This window comes from Salvelinus alpinus, chromosome 4 (genome assembly GCF_045679555.1).
Source record: "Salvelinus alpinus chromosome 4, SLU_Salpinus.1, whole genome shotgun sequence".
NCBI classification, from domain to species: Eukaryota; Metazoa; Chordata; class Actinopteri; order Salmoniformes; family Salmonidae; genus Salvelinus; species Salvelinus alpinus.
Window position 1 is genome coordinate 31628611 of NC_092089.1, and position 18882 is coordinate 31647492.

The following is an 18882-nucleotide window of genomic DNA, read 5'->3' on the forward strand; positions in this document are numbered from 1 at the left end:
GCCAGAATTTCAGGACTTTGATATCAATCTATCAACTCACTGAACTGTCCCTGTAATATGATTGATTGTCCATTGCCCTCTGTTCAGATATAATAAATGCCTTTAACAATGTTCAGTTTGAGTAGTCTTCTGGGTTTGATACAATATCAATCTTGAGCAGCAATTTTTACATTGATTAAGTAGAAGTGCAACATGTAATTTCTATAACTCAAGACAAACAATACTTATTTCTAAACTTTTATTTTATTAGGTTCTTCAAGAAAAAAATACATATGTACACAGTATTTACAAAACAGGAGTATTTCATTTCAAATACAATCCAGGGAGGGTTGAGACTGGGGAGGAGGGATATTTTGCAAGTATATCCTTTAGTTTCAGCTAGCTGCAACAGAAACCACCTGAGCAGCGTAGAAGCAATACTTACTACCGAGAATGGATAGTTACTCAGCAACAATAGTCACTAGCAAACAGATACTCAACATGAAGAGGGTGGGGAAAGGAGATGATAGAAGGGAAGAAGGGGACACATGCAGGTAAGAGGAGAGAAAAGGAGCAACAGAACAAATCCACTACAGTGAAGAATTAAAAATGAACCGATGCATCAGGCTGAAGTAAGAAAAGGGAATTGTTCAAGTGCAGTCTAATAGGACATATGGAGGCAGGAGTTACACATTGATGGGCTTCAAAAAGTTCAAGAGAGGAAAAAACAAACCCACAGGTGTCAGAAGGAACAGTTTACATTTTAAAAAGGAGAAGCATAGTTAAATGGAAATGTACAGTTATAAACTATTATTGAACAAAAAAAATGAATGTATCAGAACTAAAGCATCAATGTGAGATATGAGAGGTTGTGCAATGTTAAACATCTGACCAGGAGATAGCACGCTACATGAACTTGACTTCACTGTTGAAGAGATGTCTGAAATCAACAGAGACAAGACAGAAAAGCATCCTGTTTAGGAAAGGTACAGAGCAAGACGGAGCAACATTCTGATATGGGAGCCAACTACTACCGGACTACTCAAAACTGACAGGAATGTGGCCAAATATACGCAGATAAAAAATGCTTATCTAGAATGGAATAGAGTATTTTCCTTGATATAATGGAAATTGTATGCTGTATGTCCAGATCCATTTCAAATCCCAAAAAGTTGTTTACATGCTAGAGATACTTATGAATGTGTTTCCAAGTTAAAATAACTCCCATTGTATTACGACAAATACCAAATGCGGGCAAATTAATTTACAGGTAGACCACATGAGAGGCAGCTGACAAAATGCATCGAGGTTACAGACGCCAAATATTCACTGACCAAAAAAGGTTGCCTTACCAAATATTTATCTGTACTTGAGAAGTTGACAATGACAAAGCAATTTCTAGGGAACACCCTGGTTATGAAAAACAAGAACGCATGCAAATGTTTCTGGACAAACAGTATACATTAACACACATGATGGTTTAGAGGTATAGGCCTTCCTAACTATAGACAGAACTTTCAACAGTGTTCCAAAATTGTTTCTGGCAAACTAGAGTGTAACAAATCTGACATTGAATGTTTTCTTGATTCAAGTTAAGGATAGTCAAATAAAATACATTCAAAAGACTTGACTAAAACAATTGAAGTCAGGCTCCCATGTATAAGACACGCAACATTTCAGGTCATATTGACAAAATGGCTTGAACTTGAGTTGGCAGTATCAAGTATTCCATTTCTCACACTTTTCCCTCTCTCCAGCTTGCTTCTGGAGGCTGGGAGGAGGTGCTCTCTTTTCACATTCCTTTTGCTCCTGTAATGCAGTACTGCAAGAAGAAAAATAAGAGAAAAGGACTGGTAATGGGAGTGGGGAAAAGTAAAGAGGGACCGAGGATAGGAAGATGAGGAGAGAAGGGACAAGTTGAGTCATGAGTACAACTGCTGAAATTAATGACCGAAGCGAGCACATATCACACAAAATAGTGCCCGTCAAATGAAACAAAGGGATCTATAAATGGGTAGACTGATTACTCATCCAGACATTCATATTGAAACTGATCCTGCAGTTATATATATCTCACAGGCTCTCTCAATCCAATCATTAAGAATATTAATAACGTTACCATACTGATATTTTACCATATCAAAACACTGACTCACACCAGCCAAGTCACTGTTAATCTGAAACCGGTCTGGGTTTGCTCTTTGACAAACTACTTCCAAAGAAATTGACAAATGGGAGACTTGAGCAACACAACCACACACAGTTTGTTTCTTGGCTGATGGGAGTGCAGTGCCTTCAACCAAACCTTTCTCTTGCCATCAGGATGTTGTGTGGTGGTTTTAGTACATTACTTATCTCTAAGGAAGTGATATTCAAACTTTTTCAGCGGGGATATCATTTTTTCCACCAGATTTTCTGGGGACCATTTTTTTGGGCCAGAAATTTCCAAACCTACTGACACCCTTTAAAAAAATGTACATCAAATTCATTACATGTTCATCTCATCGAAATTAAAATAAACCAATAAATACATTTAGTCAATAAAAATAGATTTTTCAAAAGATCCTTTTCAAAAATGTTTCTATATTGTCCCATACATTATGACCTATGAATGTTTTCGCATTTCCCTCATGGGTCACGATGCTGACTTTGAATACCACTGCTCTAAGGGGTTCATGAGTACAGATAGCCAGAAAGATTGAGATGACAGAAATGCATCAAATAAAATCTAAAAACAAAAATGGGTTTACAGATGAGCATTTAAAAAAATGAGTAAGAAATGAAAGTGGTCAACCAAGGGAAATTTGGCAAGAAAAATATTTGGTTTATACAGCAAATATCCCATTTTCAATCCCTGTAAAAGCCCAAAATATAAACCTTCTGTCCTGCACTTATTGAATAAGCGGTCAGAAATATAGGGTCGAAATCACGCCAGTGTTTGCACTACAAAAAGCAGTTACTATCAATTCCCCATTTAAATCCACGGCAATATCAAAAACAGGCAATGTATTCCAAATCATCCACCTTTTTAGATTTGTAATTATAATTTACATATTCACATCAATTGTCTTAAAGAATTAAGTGTTTATTACCCATATCTAAAATGCTTCAGCTTCTCATTCACCATATACGTTTGTCAAAATTACACTTGCCCTGGTAAACATAAAACATATCAAAATGTCCAATGAATAGTTACTGAGAAGAAAAGGCCAACTGAATCCACAACCATGTACATTAGATACTGACACATCTACTCTATGGATGAGCACTCAGGACATTTGTTACAGCGCAGACTTCTGTTCATCCTGAAAGTAGAGTCCTATCTTGTATATAGCCTCGTTAGTTATTTTATAATTTTATTGTATTACCAAATCCCTTTTATTTATATCATTTTTCTTACTTTTTAACTCTGCATTGTTGGGAAAGGGCTCGTATGTAAGCATTTCAGTCTGAACCTGTTGTATTCAGCGCATGTGACAAATACATTTGATATCTCCGCAATGGCACTGAACTCACTAAAATACCTCAAGCTTTGATGTGAATCAAGTTAATACTCTTCAAGGTCATGCCTGAAAACAACAATATGCTGATATTAGATCAACTGATATCACCAACTCATGTTCCATTTCTAGGTTCTATTTATGTATTGCCAATTATGTTGATTTACAATTAACTCCCCACACTAGTCTCCTCGCTTCAGATCTTATCAAGAGTATACACAGGGATGTAGCCTAATGTATAACTGCTGGATAGGACCCCAAAATAACTACTCTACAATCCTTCACTCTCACCTGCCTTTATTGAAAACCAAAATGTCTACAATGGGGTTTTAGAAATATCACATGATTTCTTAGCTTTAAATAAATAAGCAGATTATTTGATTACAGACAAACATTTGATAAGCAGTCTTATATGCCTTAGCCGTCAACATTAATGTCCTAAACTAATGTTTTGTGGCAGAATATGACAATTTTCAATTGAGAAGACAGTTACCTTTTAAACCTGAATTTGTGTATCTGCACCTGCATAATTTGACAGTTTGGCTTCATTGTCTTGCAAATGAGGGGTGTTCCCCAAGGGTTAATACTGGCACCCTTATTTTATATCACAATTTCAGACACACTATCACGTGGATGGAATTTAAGCAATTACCATAGACTTGATATCATACACCTTAACCCAAACCAACGGTTAGTTTGTGAATGAGCCAATAGTGAATACTGGGTGATCTATGCTGTGCTGTCATCCACCTCCTTCCAGCACACCAAGAGTCCTTTTTCTTACCAGCCATACATACATACTCAGCCTTATTGAACGGAGTGTGGAGCATACAAACCCAGACGTTGCCGCCATCTGCACAGACAGCGATCTCATCTCCGTATGGCAGAACTGATCCAGCCACCATATTTGAAGGTGGAGACTTTGCCACCATCTTGATGGAGCTGACTTCTTCCTGTGTGGTGGGGGTGCTTGACGACTGCTATTCCATGCTGCTGAGGGGGCTGTTGATCAGGTAACACCACAGGCTTGCCCAGAGCCTCAACTTGGTTATTTGGTACTCTTAAGGGGTGGGAGACTGCCTCCTTGTCTGCTCTCAGAGGATAGATGGACTAGAGGTGGATATCCTGCCTCCTGGACACATACCGAGGGATTGCGGAGGCCATTCTTGGTAAATATTAGGGGACTGTATCCACCATCACACTTAATAAGTCAATGCCTACCAGAAGGGACTAGACGCCAGGCTTGGAGATTTTCTATATTAGAGAGCAGATATAACTGGGATGTAAACTTTGTGGTCAAACTTTGGTGAACTCTGGGTGATGACTGTTGAAGGGTGAAGCAGGGGACTGTGGGTAGCGGACAACTGTGGGGTAAGGATGGCTGTGGCCAACATGGGCAAGGAGCCAATCAGAACCTTTAGATTTCTCAGTCAATACCTTTCTGCCAAGTGTGCAGGGCTACGCCGGAACAGGAAGTGGGGGTAACTTTCCCCACCTGATCGCCAATCGTAGACAGCTTGGGGGAAGGGGGGGCAGGACATACAAACCACCATCTCCTCCTCTCCCGGATTGGACGCTGGATCACAAAGGCTTCCTGAAAGCAGCAAAGGGCTAGCACAGTCTCTGGAGCTGAACACCTGAACAGACAAACCTCTTCTCTGGTTGATGGTTTGGTTTTGGAGTGGATGAGCAGCCTGTTGAATGAGGGCTTGAGGGATGACTTTAGCTAATTTCGTTTTCATCTCTCTCTTGGGTTCTCAAGGCTTGTCTTCGCATGAGTTTGAGGCTGTTGACTTGAGGGAAGGAAAAACATAACAGAACACTGTTAGCTTAAAACCTCTGAGAGCGATAGTGGAAGGGAGACCTTGAGGCTACGCTGTTCCCTGATCTGTGTGAGTTGGCGCTTGATCTTCAGGTCTTAACTTGAACTAATGCCTAACATCATCTGTTCGTCATAAAAATGTTCTAAGTCGAAGGTATAATTAATATCTTGAGCTGATCAGAGATGTGGGGCTAAGCTATTCTAAATGTATTTGATGTGCAGCATGTATGCAGATAATCTCCCCCACTCTTGTTATACAGTCCATATCTGTGAGTACAGTGCATCTGTGGGTGGGATCCTCACTGCCGCCTTAATTGATTTAGTGGGTCCTAGTGCATATCTCCCTCTTTCTACAGGACTAAATTGTAGTTTCAGTCTAACCACTTGTCTCCCTCCTGAAGTGTAGTGCAGTATAACTGTAGGGTACATTCCTGACCCTGTCTATATCTCAGTATCTCCCTTTACTGTGCTTTCCCCCCTCCCCGGTAAACCGCCCACCCCCTCAGGAGGCTGCCAGACAGGCTGAGCTGGTTTTGCAGTCTATCTTGCTGGGGTCAGAGGGGAAGAAGGTGACCCCCAGGCCTGTGAGGAAGGCCATGCAAGAGTCTAAACAAAGGAAACCCAGACTGGACTGCACATACTCCACCGGCAAGTCTGGTCTGAATCTGGGAAAACAGAGGGGGAGAGGCAATTTAAAGTTGGACCATTTCTATCCTACATACAACTACGTAAAATGACGAATTGTTAGGAACCATGGAGTTTGGATGAAAGGCCTCTGACGTACGTTTTGAATAAGGCCCTGAGAGCGATCATCCTCTCCCTCTCTACAAACTTGTCTATGAGGTAGGATGCCATGCGTGGGGCTCTCCGGTAGAGCTGGAAAAACCGGTGGAAGTTTCCCAGAGCCCAGGCGGCGCGGAGGGAGAGAGCGTGGGAGACACACTCATCCGCCCGCAGCGCCGCAGTCAGGTACACCAGCTCAGTCGTGATGTCTGTGTGTGGGGGGCAAACACGCAACCAAGACAATCAGGACATTAAGCTCAATTCTATGCGAGCCAAAATCCAATGCAGAAATATAATGATTGATGAGGAATATCAGGCAGGTGGTAAGTTACCTCCAGAGTTTTTAGTGAAGATATAGTAGAGTAGTCTGTAAGCAGTGAACTCCCCTATGTTCTCTGACGGGTTGTCCTTATACAGGGCCTTCAGCTGCATCTGGCACTGGTTGAACTCTGCGTGGTCGCCCTGGTAACAACCCAAACATTCAGAGAAGAATGCACATCTAGTACGACACCGCACCTTTAAACTCAAATACGGCCCTGACGTCAAATACGAGGTAGCGAAGGGGGACGATGTATGGAGAGGTCCTCTCACCTTTTCCAGAGCGATGCGTGCATGGCACTCGTATACTTCCACTGTGAACTCTGTACGAACTCCTTGGACCTGAAAGGAGGAGAGACGGCCTCCTGTTTCCATATCCTCATACAATATGATTCAAATACCGAGATAGGACAAAGTGCCTGTTCGACAAAACTAAAGAGGACATGTAAACTGACTGTGAGGTCCTGTCGTATGGACTTCATCTGTTCACAGGCGTAGGGGTAGTCCTGACGGGTCTTCCAGTGGGCCTTCACGGCCAACAGAGACTTCCTTAGCACCTGGCCAGAGACAGGGGATTAGGAGACAAGCATCACACAATCTGAAGGGAGGCCTCAAATAAGGATCCTCTCATTCCACGTGACAGGCGATACTCACAGATACAGGACGCACGGTGGCAGGGTCGGGGGCACAGGTGAGTCTCAGGTAGATCTTGGTGATCTCTTGGCAGGTGCCCACGATGGGGCAGTCGTCCCAGCTCAGGTCCTCCTTGGGCAGCTCCAGGTTGTTGATGGACAGCACCAGGGGCTCTGAGCGCATCTTGGTGTTGTGGAAGCGTGCCGCTCGGCTTTGTTTCTTGGCCTCCCGGTGGGGGTCGTGGAAGTCCAGGCCGGCGTTCCCACCTTTCCTCTTCTTGCCCAGGACGGTGGAGTTAGCGTCATCCATGTTTCTGAGAAGAGAAGCCGAAATGTGATCAGCACAATGAGAATCAGGGAAAGGTGAATATTAGTTTGTGGGTGGGTCAAGGCAAATGACTTGAAAGAAGATTTCACCCAAAACTAGCTTTTGGTATTTGTTTCATTAGTCCATTGTTGATATAGTCCCAGAATGTTTTGCATATCAGCAATCAAGTTTTCAAGACGTATCATTTTCAAAATAAAGCCGGTATGATGCATTTTGCATCATATGATGCCTTTTGCATCATATGATGCCGAGTTTGGCATAATATTATGCAAAACGCATTATTCCGGCTATATTTCTGTATTTTGAAAGTTGTATATCTTGAAAACTTGATTGCTGACATGCAAAACATTCCGTCTGGAATTTTTCTTTAGGCCAAAACATGCTTGTTTACCTCCGTCCTCTGTTACCTCTTCCGCCCCTTCCTCGTCCCCTCTCTCCACCCCCTCTGCCTCGGTCCCTGTCGCCCCCACGGCCACGCCCTCCTTTCTGGTTGCGCCGGGGAAGCTGGGTTCGGAGGTCACTGGACATGCTGCTGTCCGACTGGGACTCAGAGTCACTGGAAGAGGAGAAGGAACAGGACATTACAACATAAAACTACACAGCATACTTTCTCTTTTTAGAGTGGCTATCATTATACTATATTAAGGGGAATATTTGACCTATAACAAAGCAGGTTGGGACAAATAATACACCTGGCCAATTATGAAAAAAATATGAAAAAATTTAAATCACTGGACTAACCCAAAACATACAAACACACCGTCTCTCACCTGCGTCTGTGTCTCTGGCCATTGCGGTCCCTGTGACGGTTGTGGGAGGGAGAGGGGGAGCGAGAGGAGGAGCCTGAGGAACTGGATGAGGGGCTTCTCTGGGAGAAGACGTTCCTGTAGTGCCCCAGCCTGGCCCCACCACCCCTGCCACGCGTAGACCCACCTGTACCCCCACCACGGCCCACAGAACTCTCCAGAGTCCTCTGGGTGGGTACAACCTCCCAGCGAGACTGCTTGGCCTTCAGTCTGGACGGCGAGAGAGGAGAGAAGGGATTAGGATGACTATCACCTCTTCATAGGGCTTATATCACCTCTTCATAGGGCTTATATCACCTCTTCATAGGGCTTAGGCAGAAATTAGGCATTTGGTCTCCACAAGGGGATTCAGGCTTTCTAAGTTCCTAGACGGTGAAGCACCAGGCTAAGTTCCTAGACGGTGAAGCACCAGGCTAAGTTCCTAGACGGTGAAGCACCAGGCTAAGTTCCTAGACGGTGAAGCACCAGGCTAAGTTCCTAGACGGTGAAGCACCAGGCTATGTTCCTAGACGGTGAAGCACCAGGCTAAGTTCCTAGACGGTGAAGCACCAGGCTAAGTTCCTAGACGGTGAAGCACCAGGCTAAGTTCCTAGACGGTGAAGCACCAGGCTAAGTTCCTAGACGGTGAAGCACCAGGCTAAGTTCCTAGACGGTGAAGCACCAGGCTAAGTTCCTAGACGGTGAAGCACCAGGCTAAGTTCCTAGACGGTGAAGCACCAGGCTAAGTTCCTAGACGGTGAAGCACCAGGCTAAGTTCCTAGACGGTGAAGCACCAGGCTAAGTTCCTAGACGGTGAAACATCAGGCTAAGTTCCTAGACGGTGAAACATCAGGCTAAGTTCCTAGACGGTGAAACATCAGGCTAAGTTCCTAGACGGTGAAACATCAGGCTAAGTTCCTTGACGGTGAAACACCAGGCTAAGTTCCTAGACGGTGAAACACCAGGCTAAGTTTCAAGACAGTGAAACACCAGGCTAAGTTTCAAGACAGTGAAACATCAGGCTTTTTCAAAGAACTGCTCCACTCACTCAGGCAGAGGTTCGCGGTCCCAGTCGATGGTGTAGGCAGACCCATCCTGTAGTCTTTTCTGTAGGACCTCCTTCAGCCCCTTTTCGGTGCGGTCCTTGTCCTCCTCATTCTCACAGGCTGTGAAGCAGCGCTGAACATACTCCTTCATCGCCTGGGGCCAGTCCTGGGGCCTGAGGGAATCATTTTTATAATCAGCATCGCAACAGTAAATCAGGGGGAAAGGAAACTGGTTTGGGAGTACTAGGTCAATTTGAAGTGACTAATTATTAGTTTGAGAAAGAGGGACATGGTACTTCTGAAATCTATTGGATGCAGATTTTAAACCCATGTCATCTTCTGATCATGAGTAGAGATACTTAATTCTTCCCCAGTAGGTATTAAGGATAGTAAAGATAGATATATTGTGTCATTAGTAGCTGTCTCCTCACCGTGTCTGGGCACCGCCAGGTGCAGCAGGAGCAGCAGCTGGGGAGGAAGGAGTAGCAGCCAATCCGGTGGGTTGTTCCCCAGGAGGGAAACTCTGATTGGTCATGACGTAGGGTCGCTTGGGAATGTTGAACTTCATCGCACCTGCTCCAGGTGCCTCTGTGGAAAACAATAAAGAAGGCATTGAAACAAAGAAAATAACACCAAGTGATGGGAAACAAACACAAAGATAAGCTGACAGAAAAAAATATGCTTGAGATACCTGAACACACACACACACACAACTCAATACCCTCACGTTTCATGCGGTGCCAGAGCTGCTGTCCTTGTTGCTGTGGCTGTTGTTGTTGATGGTTCTTGTTTTTGTTGGCCTCTCCTCTCCCAGCTCCTGGTCCATACTGACCCTGTCCTTGTTGCTGGTGTTGGTTGTTATTCTGCTGCTGCTGGTACGAGTTCTGAGTCTGGTAGCTCTGCCCATAGCTGGGCCTGCCCTGGTTGTAACCTCTCATCTGGTTGGGGTCATTGTTGGGGTAGGGCATGGGGTTGTTGGGGTTGTAAGAGTTCTGCCCTAGAGGAAGGGGGTACTGGGAGTTGGGAGGGGGAGGGACGGCTGGGGGAGGAGGGGGTGGGGGTTGCTCAGAGCTGGTGGGGCTCTGGGGGAGTGGTTGAGGGGCAGCAGGAGGAGGGGGTTGGGGCTGAGAGGGGTAGCTGGAGGACTGGTCATCCATTACGGGCAGGGATGGAGGCTGGGAAGGTAGGGACAAATAATAGATGGGGGAAAATAAAGAAAGAAAGGTAATAAACTTCAAATTGAGAATATCTCAACATGAAAGGAGAACTGCAGAGCAAAACATTCCAACTGCAACAGACTTCAGCTCCAGACAGATTCTTAGTGGGAGGATTACATTATGGAGGATTACATTATGCTGAGCCGCGAGGCACCGGGTAAAGGCCCGTTACGTCATCGGTCGAATGGAGCGTCCTGCTCAAAGCGAACAGTAATCTGTGCCCCTTCTCAAAGCGAACAGTAATCTGTGCCCCTTCTCAAAGCGAACAGTAATCTGTGCCCCTTCTCAAAGCGAACAGTAATCTGTGCCCCTTCTCAAAGCGAACAGTAATCTGTGCCCCTTCTCAAAGCGAACAGTAATCTGTGCCCCTTCTCAAAGCGAACAGTAATCTGTGCCCCTTCTCAAAGCGAACAGTAATCTGTGCCCCTTCTCAAAGCGAACAGTAATCTGTGCCCCTTCTCAAAGCGAACAGTAATCTGTGCCCCTTCTCATAGCGAACAGTAATCTGTGCCCCTTCTCAAAGCGAACAGTAATCTGTGCCCCTTCTCAAAGCGAACAGTAATCTGTGCCCCTTCTCAAAGCGAACAGTAATCTGTGCCCCTTCTCAAAGCGAACAGTAATCTGTGCCCCTTCTCAAAGCGAACAGTAATCTGTGCCGCTCAGTAATTTTGTCAACAAGGCAGCATGACACATTGACCAATCAACAGTGTAGGTTTGTACCTGACAGTGTGAGATAAGGGACGCTTGTCAGGGTAGAAATAGAACATTATTCAAATGCCAGTCATCAATAACATCTTAATTCATGCAATTGATCCCTAGGGCACTTCTGTCCGGAAACAGAAAGTCATTTTTACACAAACGCCTGGCATTGGGGACTCATTTAGTCAATGATTCATAAACTGCAATAGAGGAAGAGTGAAGTAAACTGAAAACTTGATTGATTTAAGTAGCAACAGTAGCAGTTTTCTAATGGTTACCTGTCCAGTTGGAGTGGTGGGAGAGGGGTAAGGTCCTGGAGGTACACCATACTGGCCCTGAGGATAGCCACCACCACCATACTGGAGAATCAGAGGAAAACACACTTCAAATATGGTACTGGCTTGGCTTCAACCAATGGTTTTATGTTGTGTATTCTGTCGGGGTATCACGTATTAACAGTTCATAGATTTTTTTAGTCGCAAAGTGCCGGTTTTGTAATGTGTAGGCTAAATCTAACAATTCCAATTCTTTATCTAAACGCTATAGTGCATAAAGCCGGCATCAGTGTCGGGGAAATCATTACAGTTAATCTGAAATGTGGAGGATATGTACACGTACGGGGCCCGGCGCCATGGGGTAGTAGTAATTGTAGGGGTAGGTGTATCCAGGATACGGCTGCTGCTGGTTCTGTTGGTACCACTGTTGGTAGTACTGCTGCTGTTGCTGCTGCTGTATGGCTGTGGACTCAGTAACTGCAGGCTGAAACTGACCAGCCTGTAAACACAAGCAGACAACTACTAAGTGATGAGAGATTAAATCAGAACGAAAGCCTACTCGTCCATTTGAATCATATTCGGGTAAAAAGCCAGGAAGACCTGGGCCCGTATCCACAAAGCCTCAGAGTAGGAGTGCTGATATAGGATCAGTTTAGCCTTTTAGAATCCTAATCAATAAGACTACATACACAGGTTGGGACCTGATCTTAGATCTGCACTCTTACTTTGAGACGCTTTGTGGATACGAGCCCAGATCAGACAGTTGTATGTCTGTGTCAGGAAGGAAAAAATGGTCCATGCTGTACAGCTCGTCAAGTTAAGATAACTGTTGAGGTAATACATTATACCCAATAACAAGCGCCTTTGAGATTAAAGCCGGGTCTACACTACACAATTTTGGCTCCGATTTAGCTGTCCCAGACACGTTTTTGAGATTGGAGATAAAATTTCCATGTCATTGCCTACTCGGGGCCCGTGGCCGTCACCGTCGTTTAATGTGAGCGGGTCAGAGACTCAATCTGAGGGCTACTGATCTCGTCTTTGAGCAATCCCAGACGTCCCGATATTTTCAAACATGTTTGATTTTATCGGAACCAAATCTGCAATGGTCTTGTAGTGTGAGATGTGCAATGACAAGTTGAGAACGATGCTCAGCAATAGCCAATGAGAGCTCGCCAGAGAAGCCAGTGAGATGACTCTCGAGCAGGAGCGATGACTACTACTAGTATGTGTTTGTACTTGCCTTTAACCAAAGTGTCAAATTGTTAAAGCTCTGAAGCTCACAAGCAATGTTATTTAATTCAAAACGTAAGCTAGATATTTCAAATTTGTATGGGAAGCGTGAATGACAAAACGTTTATCAGGCTGCTTTGAGCCACAGCCCGTAGCTACATCAAATGTAATCAAATCATTGTTATTTTGTCAAGACAGCATGGTATGGAGAATCCTCACGACCAGGTCAACGATCTTTCAGTGTGTGACCCCGTTTGTGCCACATCGTTTAGTGTGCGCACCAGTACGTTGGCAAGACAAAAAAACCTACAGGAAAGACAGTCGTTTAATGTTTGAGGCTCAGCGATGTTAGGACTTTGAAAGTCGTGTAGTTTTCACCCGGCTTAAAAAAAAGGCACTGTTACTATGACAACAATTGCAACAACTAGACCAGCATTTCATTTAAAAATGGGGTCGCGGGAGAAACTCAAGTAAAAAAAAAAGTGCTTGGTTCATAGAACCAGGGTTACGTCAGCAACATTCAGTAGCTGCTAAATGGGGTTGTAATAAACCGAGCAGCTTCGATTTTTTGACTATAAATATGGCTCTCTTTTGGAATGGTTTAAGCTACAAAATATTATGGCCCCATCACTGAAACAGAAGACTCAGGAACATATATGCGTATTCTGTTTCACTCTACAATGCCCACAAGGCGCGCAGAACTCATTAGAACAGAATGGACGAACAGGCACTAAATCAGACTGGGGGAAAAAGAACACCACTAGTTAGATTTCCATCCAATTGGCAACAGATTTTAATGCAAATATTCTAAAATCCACAAAGAAAATATGCACATTTTCCCTCCAGTGGTGTGTTTCCACCAAACTGACTTGTTGGGAGAAATCTGTGCTTTATGACAGTGCATACAAATTGTAATTTTTCGCTTAAGTTTTTATATATCTAATAAAAATGAAACGTTCAGTGTGTTTCCATAGAATTTTCAACTCCACCGATAGTTTTGTCACAAACTGTTGGGTTAAATAGCACATTGTCCTATTCTGGTCTTGGCACATGCACCCTAGCCAACAGCTTGCAGATACAGTGCGGGTAGGATAGTCTACATACATTAAATATGTGTATTTATCAAACGGCAGTCAAGCAATCAATCATGTCACCAGAATAAGACCCACGATATTTACTGTAAAGGAGCATCAAGCTCATAGTGTGCACTTTCATAATTTACTTAATCTGTAGCCTAATAAACTGCATGGTTTCCCGAGTTGTAGTGGGCGGACCACACACCATATCATCGCGTGACTCCAAGTTGTCAACCTATGATTGGTCAACAAGCTTATTTGACAAGTCAAATAGTGTTATTTGACACGCAAAGACCCAAACAGCTTTCCATAGTATGAGAAATCCTGGCTGAGAATGAAACGACTGAACAAAGAAACAGCACAGCAAGTGAAAGAAATAGGTTTTGATTATGTTTTACTGGAAAGACGGACATAGGTAAATGCCAACAAAATACATTTTTGGTCAGTTTGGTGTGTGTGTGTAACCTTTATTTTAACTAGGCAAGTCAGTTAAGAACAAATTCTTATTTACAATGACGGCCTACCCCGGACGACACTGGGCCAATTGTGCGCCGCCCTATGGGACTCCCAATCACGGCCGGATGTGATACAGCCTGGATTCGAACCAGGGACTGTAGTGACGCCTCTTGCACTGAGATGCAGTGCCTTAGACCACTGCGTCCATGTGTGCGTGTTGACTATTTAACTGTACTAGAATGCTTAAAAGTCCGCAAAAATTGTAAACATCGGTTATCAGTATCGTTTTTTTGGGCAAGGAAAATATTAGATGTCAGTATCGGCCAAAAATAGTGTCACGCAAAGACGCAAACAGCATTCAATAGTACGTCGTGAAGCTAATAGCAGTGACGCCATTACCGGGTAACTCCGGTAGGGCAACAAGTGTACCGGGGCTCAACCAGTCGGCGAAAGCCAACATCAGCCACGACAGAGAACCGTTGATTGTCAAGGGCAATGAATTCCATTATCTTGGCGTAAATGGATTTCCTTTCAGTTCTCTCTCTGAAATGTTCTTACTCTTTCAAATGACTGCTCCACTTGTTGACTGCTCGATCCACACCAGCAGACATTGTGGGCTAGGTTAGGAATGCTGTGTTGCACGTGTAGTGCAACATTTTACGTGGCGTCATTATGTCATGTACCTACGTTATATAGGTATGCACATCCGCTTTGACATCGGTTTTGCACATCAGCGTTAAACTAGACATCGGGCCTATACTGAGGTTGGCATTTTTAACTAATAACATCCGATTCCGATATGTTCACCGATATATCGTGCATCCCTAGTCAAAAGTACTGTCAGACTGATTTGTAATGGACTGTCATATAGCCCCAATTTAAAAGTGAACATTTGCCGTTGATGACAAAACTTTTTTTTTTTTTTTTTTACATGGTTGGGTCGCATTTGTATATATATCAAAATGGGGTCGCGGGCCAAAACAGTTTAGGAACCCCTGAATTAGACGAATAGAACTGCCATCTGCCAGACATGAAACCCCTTCATAAGCAGAATTTCACTTCATTATCGTAGATAACGTGCCTTACAGTAAGTGAACAAACGCATCAGAGAAGCAAAAGAACAGACACATAAGCAAACACACACCTGAGCTGTGGTCCGGTTGGCCTGAGCGGTCTTGGTGGCGCTCTGGGTCTTGCTGATGGAGGCCAGTGCCTGTCTGGCCTTCTCCCACTCTGGGTTTTCCGAGACGGTCTGGCCCTCTGGACCTGCTGCTGCGCCATACGACCTACAACAGACAGGAGACACGTGACTGTCAGTCATTCAGTACGGAAACCAAACAAATGTCTGATGCCTGAAACTTGGTCATGTTAAATGTTTGTTAACTTGGAAGATACTACCACCAAACCAGCAATATTTACAGCACACCAATTCTTTACTCAGGAATTGTTTTTTGAAATGTATAACTACACTGAATAAAAATATAAATGCAACAATTTCAAAGCTTTTACTGAGTTACAGTTCATAAAGGAAATATATTTTTTATTTAACCAGGAAAAGCCCATTGAGATCCAGAGTCTCTTTTTCAAGGGAGACCTGGCCAAGGGAGCAGCAACAATCAATACATTACAGAATTAAAACATACAACACAACATGATCCAGCCTTAAAATGCATTTACACGCCTCTGTAACATTCTCCCTTCAAAATGTAAAATTAATTCAGTGGCACTAACTTATCTAGATGAAGCATGGATTGTAGACTATTCCATGCCTCTGGTGCACAAGACGAGAAGGCAGTCTTGCCAAATACTGTAAATGTCCTGGGGACTTTAAGTAGCAACCACCTAGCAGGCCGGGTATGGTAACCGCTGGTTAAGAGAATGTTAAGAGTGTGCAAAGCCGTCATCAAGGCAAAGGGTGGCTACTTCGATGAAACTCAAATATAAAATATATTTTGATTACTACATGATTTCATGTGTTATTTCACAGTTGACGTCTTCACTATTATTCATCACTGTAGAAAATAGTAAAAATAAAGAAAAACCCTTGAATGTGTAGGTGTGTCCAAACTTTTGACTGGTACTGTATGACTATCTGCATATAGATGCAACTTTTCTGGTTGCATCCCATTTCCCAGATTAATAAAAATTGAGAACACCACGAGCTAAAACAGAACCCAGCAGCTAAAATGAAATAAATGTATTAGGTCCTAATCTATGGATTTCACATGACTGGGAATACAGATATGCATCTGTTGGGTCACAGTCACCTTAAAAAAAGGCATGGATCAGAGAGTTGATCTGTGATTGTGGCCTGTGGAATGTTGTCCCACTCCTCTTCAATGGCTGTGCGAAGTTGCTGTATATTGGCTGGAACCGGAACACGTGGTAATACACGTCGACCCAGAGCATCCCAAACATGCTCAATGTCTGTTGAGTATACAGGCAATGGAAGAACCGGGACATTTTCAGCTTCCAGGAATTGTGTATAGATCCCTGCGACATGGGGCTGTGCATTATCATACTGAAACATGAGGTGATGGCAGAAGATGAATGGCACGACAATGGGCCTCAGGATATCGTCATGGTATCTCTGTGTACCGAAACAGCCATCGATAAAAAGCAATTGTGTTCGTTGTCCATAGCTTATGCCTGCCCATACCACAACTCCACGCTACCACGGGGCACTCTGTTCACAACGCTGATACCAGCAAATCACTTGCCCAAATGACACCATAAAAGAAGATGAGCTTCCCTGAGACGGTTTATGACAGTTTATGCAAGCCCAGTTTCATCAGCTGTCCGGGTGGCTGTTCTCAGACGATACTGCAGACAAAGCAGCCAGATGCGGAGAGCCTGGGCTGGCATGGTTACACGTGGTGTGCGTTTGTGAGGCCGTTGGACTTACTGCCAAATTCTAAAACGACATTGGAGGTGGCTTATGGTAAAGAAATAAACATCAAATTCTCTGGAAACAGCTCTGTTGGACATTCCCTCTAAACGTGACACATCTGTGGTATTGTGTTGTGTGACAAAACTGCACATTTTAGAGTGGCCTTTAATTGTCCCCAGCACAAGGTGCACCTGTGTAATGATCATGCTGCTTAATCAGCTTCTTGATAATCATCTTCTTGATATGCCACACCTGTCAGGTGGATGGATTATCTTGGCAAAGGCAAAATGATGACTAACATATGTAATTTTTGCACAACAATTTAGATAAATAAGCTTTATGTGCATATGGAACATTTCTGGAATCTTTTATTTTAGTACATGAAACCAACACTTTACATGTTGCGTTCATATTTTTGCTCCGTGTATATGAATACATTTTAGTAAGGTAACCTGTTGAATGAGCATCTCAGCTGCTTGAGCATGGCCCCGCCACACACATAAAATTCAAAGCCTGCTATTTCTGTGGTCCCTAAATAAAATGGGACATTCTCATTGGTGGGAAATAAATGTGTCTCTGTTAGCAGAGGGTATGTTGAGCGAATCTCAAAATAAGAGTGCTTTGACTCCACATGAAGAATAGCAAGAACCCCTGCTAGAACAGAATAAAACAGTAATCGCCTGGCCCTGCCTATATTTAAGAGACAGTGACTTTGCTGACAACTAACTAGACCATTTCCAAATCTTATAGAAGTGATTCAATGACAAGTTAGACAATACTGCCCAAGCCTTGAGAGAGTAGCTTAACTGCCCGGTCCGGAATCAACCCATTAGCCCTATTACACCAGTTCTTGATGACCCATCGTAGACATGAAAATCGTGTTGATACTAGAAGTTGTTGTGACCCAGCCTGGAAGATAACGGTAACTTAGTGAGAGTCTTGGATGGATGTTACTAGGTTACTGGACTGTGACCCAGTTAGCTAATTACCTTGTCTCTCATAACTACGTACTACATAGTTGGTGGTGTTTGCTAGTAGAGAAGGCTAGCCGATACGAAGCTGCAGGAACGTAACTAATGGAACGAGACAAACTCTGCGAATCGCAGGCTTTCTTCGAACGTTATTAAATGTCAATGTCTAGGTAGAATACAGGTCAAAATAAAGTGAGAACATATTCGAAAGCTCGATATGTTTAACTTGATAATTTTAGGTCTTACCAGTTAGCAGCTGGAGCTGTCTGGGTCGTTTTCGCCGCCATTTTGCCACCGAGACAACTAGCTAACTACTGTACCAATCTAATAGAACGTCGTAGGCCAGAAGACCCTAACGTAAACAAGAACAATTAAATCACAATATACAATGAAAGTTGGTCCTTCGGGTCTTTTACTCTACCATCCACTACTTCTCAACAAGACAGTCTTTAAATTTAAGAAAAAAAACACTATAAAGCAATATCTAAACGTCGAATAATGCAATTTTCACAAGAACAACCGTAGCTGCAATGGACCTTCAACTGAAAAACAAAATGGCAGTTGCATTAGATATGGAACGTATGCCTCGCCTTCCGTTTCCTTTGCCTCGCCTCCTCTCATTGGAGGAAAATACTTACCTACTTTGTTCCTAGATTTCAAAGTAAGTTTTGCCTTCTCATTACTACTATTGCTACTACACTTGCATATTAAAGTTATTGTTGTTGAACACCGTAACCCTTAATGTTGCAGAATAATATTGAATAAAACATTTTTTTTACTCTCCCTGCTGGTGAAAAGCTGTTTTAACTGTTATAATTAAAATATTTATATTTTTAAGACTCTTCAGCCTCCACCACACAACTGTCAAGCAA

The 18882-nt window shown here is 43.4% G+C and overlaps 1 protein-coding gene across 2 annotated transcripts; it reads right to left on the reverse strand.

Moving 5' to 3' along the window:
* Window positions 1-224: 224 nt before the first annotated feature.
* Window positions 225-18588, reverse strand: leng8 (leukocyte receptor cluster (LRC) member 8). 2 transcript variants are annotated; one of them, XM_071396584.1, is made up of 15 exons: window positions 18257-18588; window positions 15294-15435; window positions 11728-11883; window positions 11388-11468; window positions 9921-10368; window positions 9625-9781; window positions 9196-9366; window positions 8133-8378; window positions 7754-7918; window positions 7057-7348; window positions 6858-6959; window positions 6676-6744; window positions 6417-6546; window positions 6086-6293; window positions 225-5966 (listed from the first exon to the last, which is right to left on the reverse strand). In XM_071396584.1, exons 1-15 carry the CDS (start codon window positions 18295-18297, stop codon window positions 5804-5806), a joined length of 2571 nt encoding a protein of 856 aa, XP_071252685.1. In that variant the 5' UTR covers window positions 18298-18588; the 3' UTR covers window positions 225-5803. The 2 variants fall into 2 exon arrangements, with proteins under 2 accessions (XP_071252685.1, XP_071252686.1); XM_071396585.1 differs by lacking the exon at window positions 11728-11883.
* Between the last annotated feature and the right edge of the window lie 294 nt (window positions 18589-18882).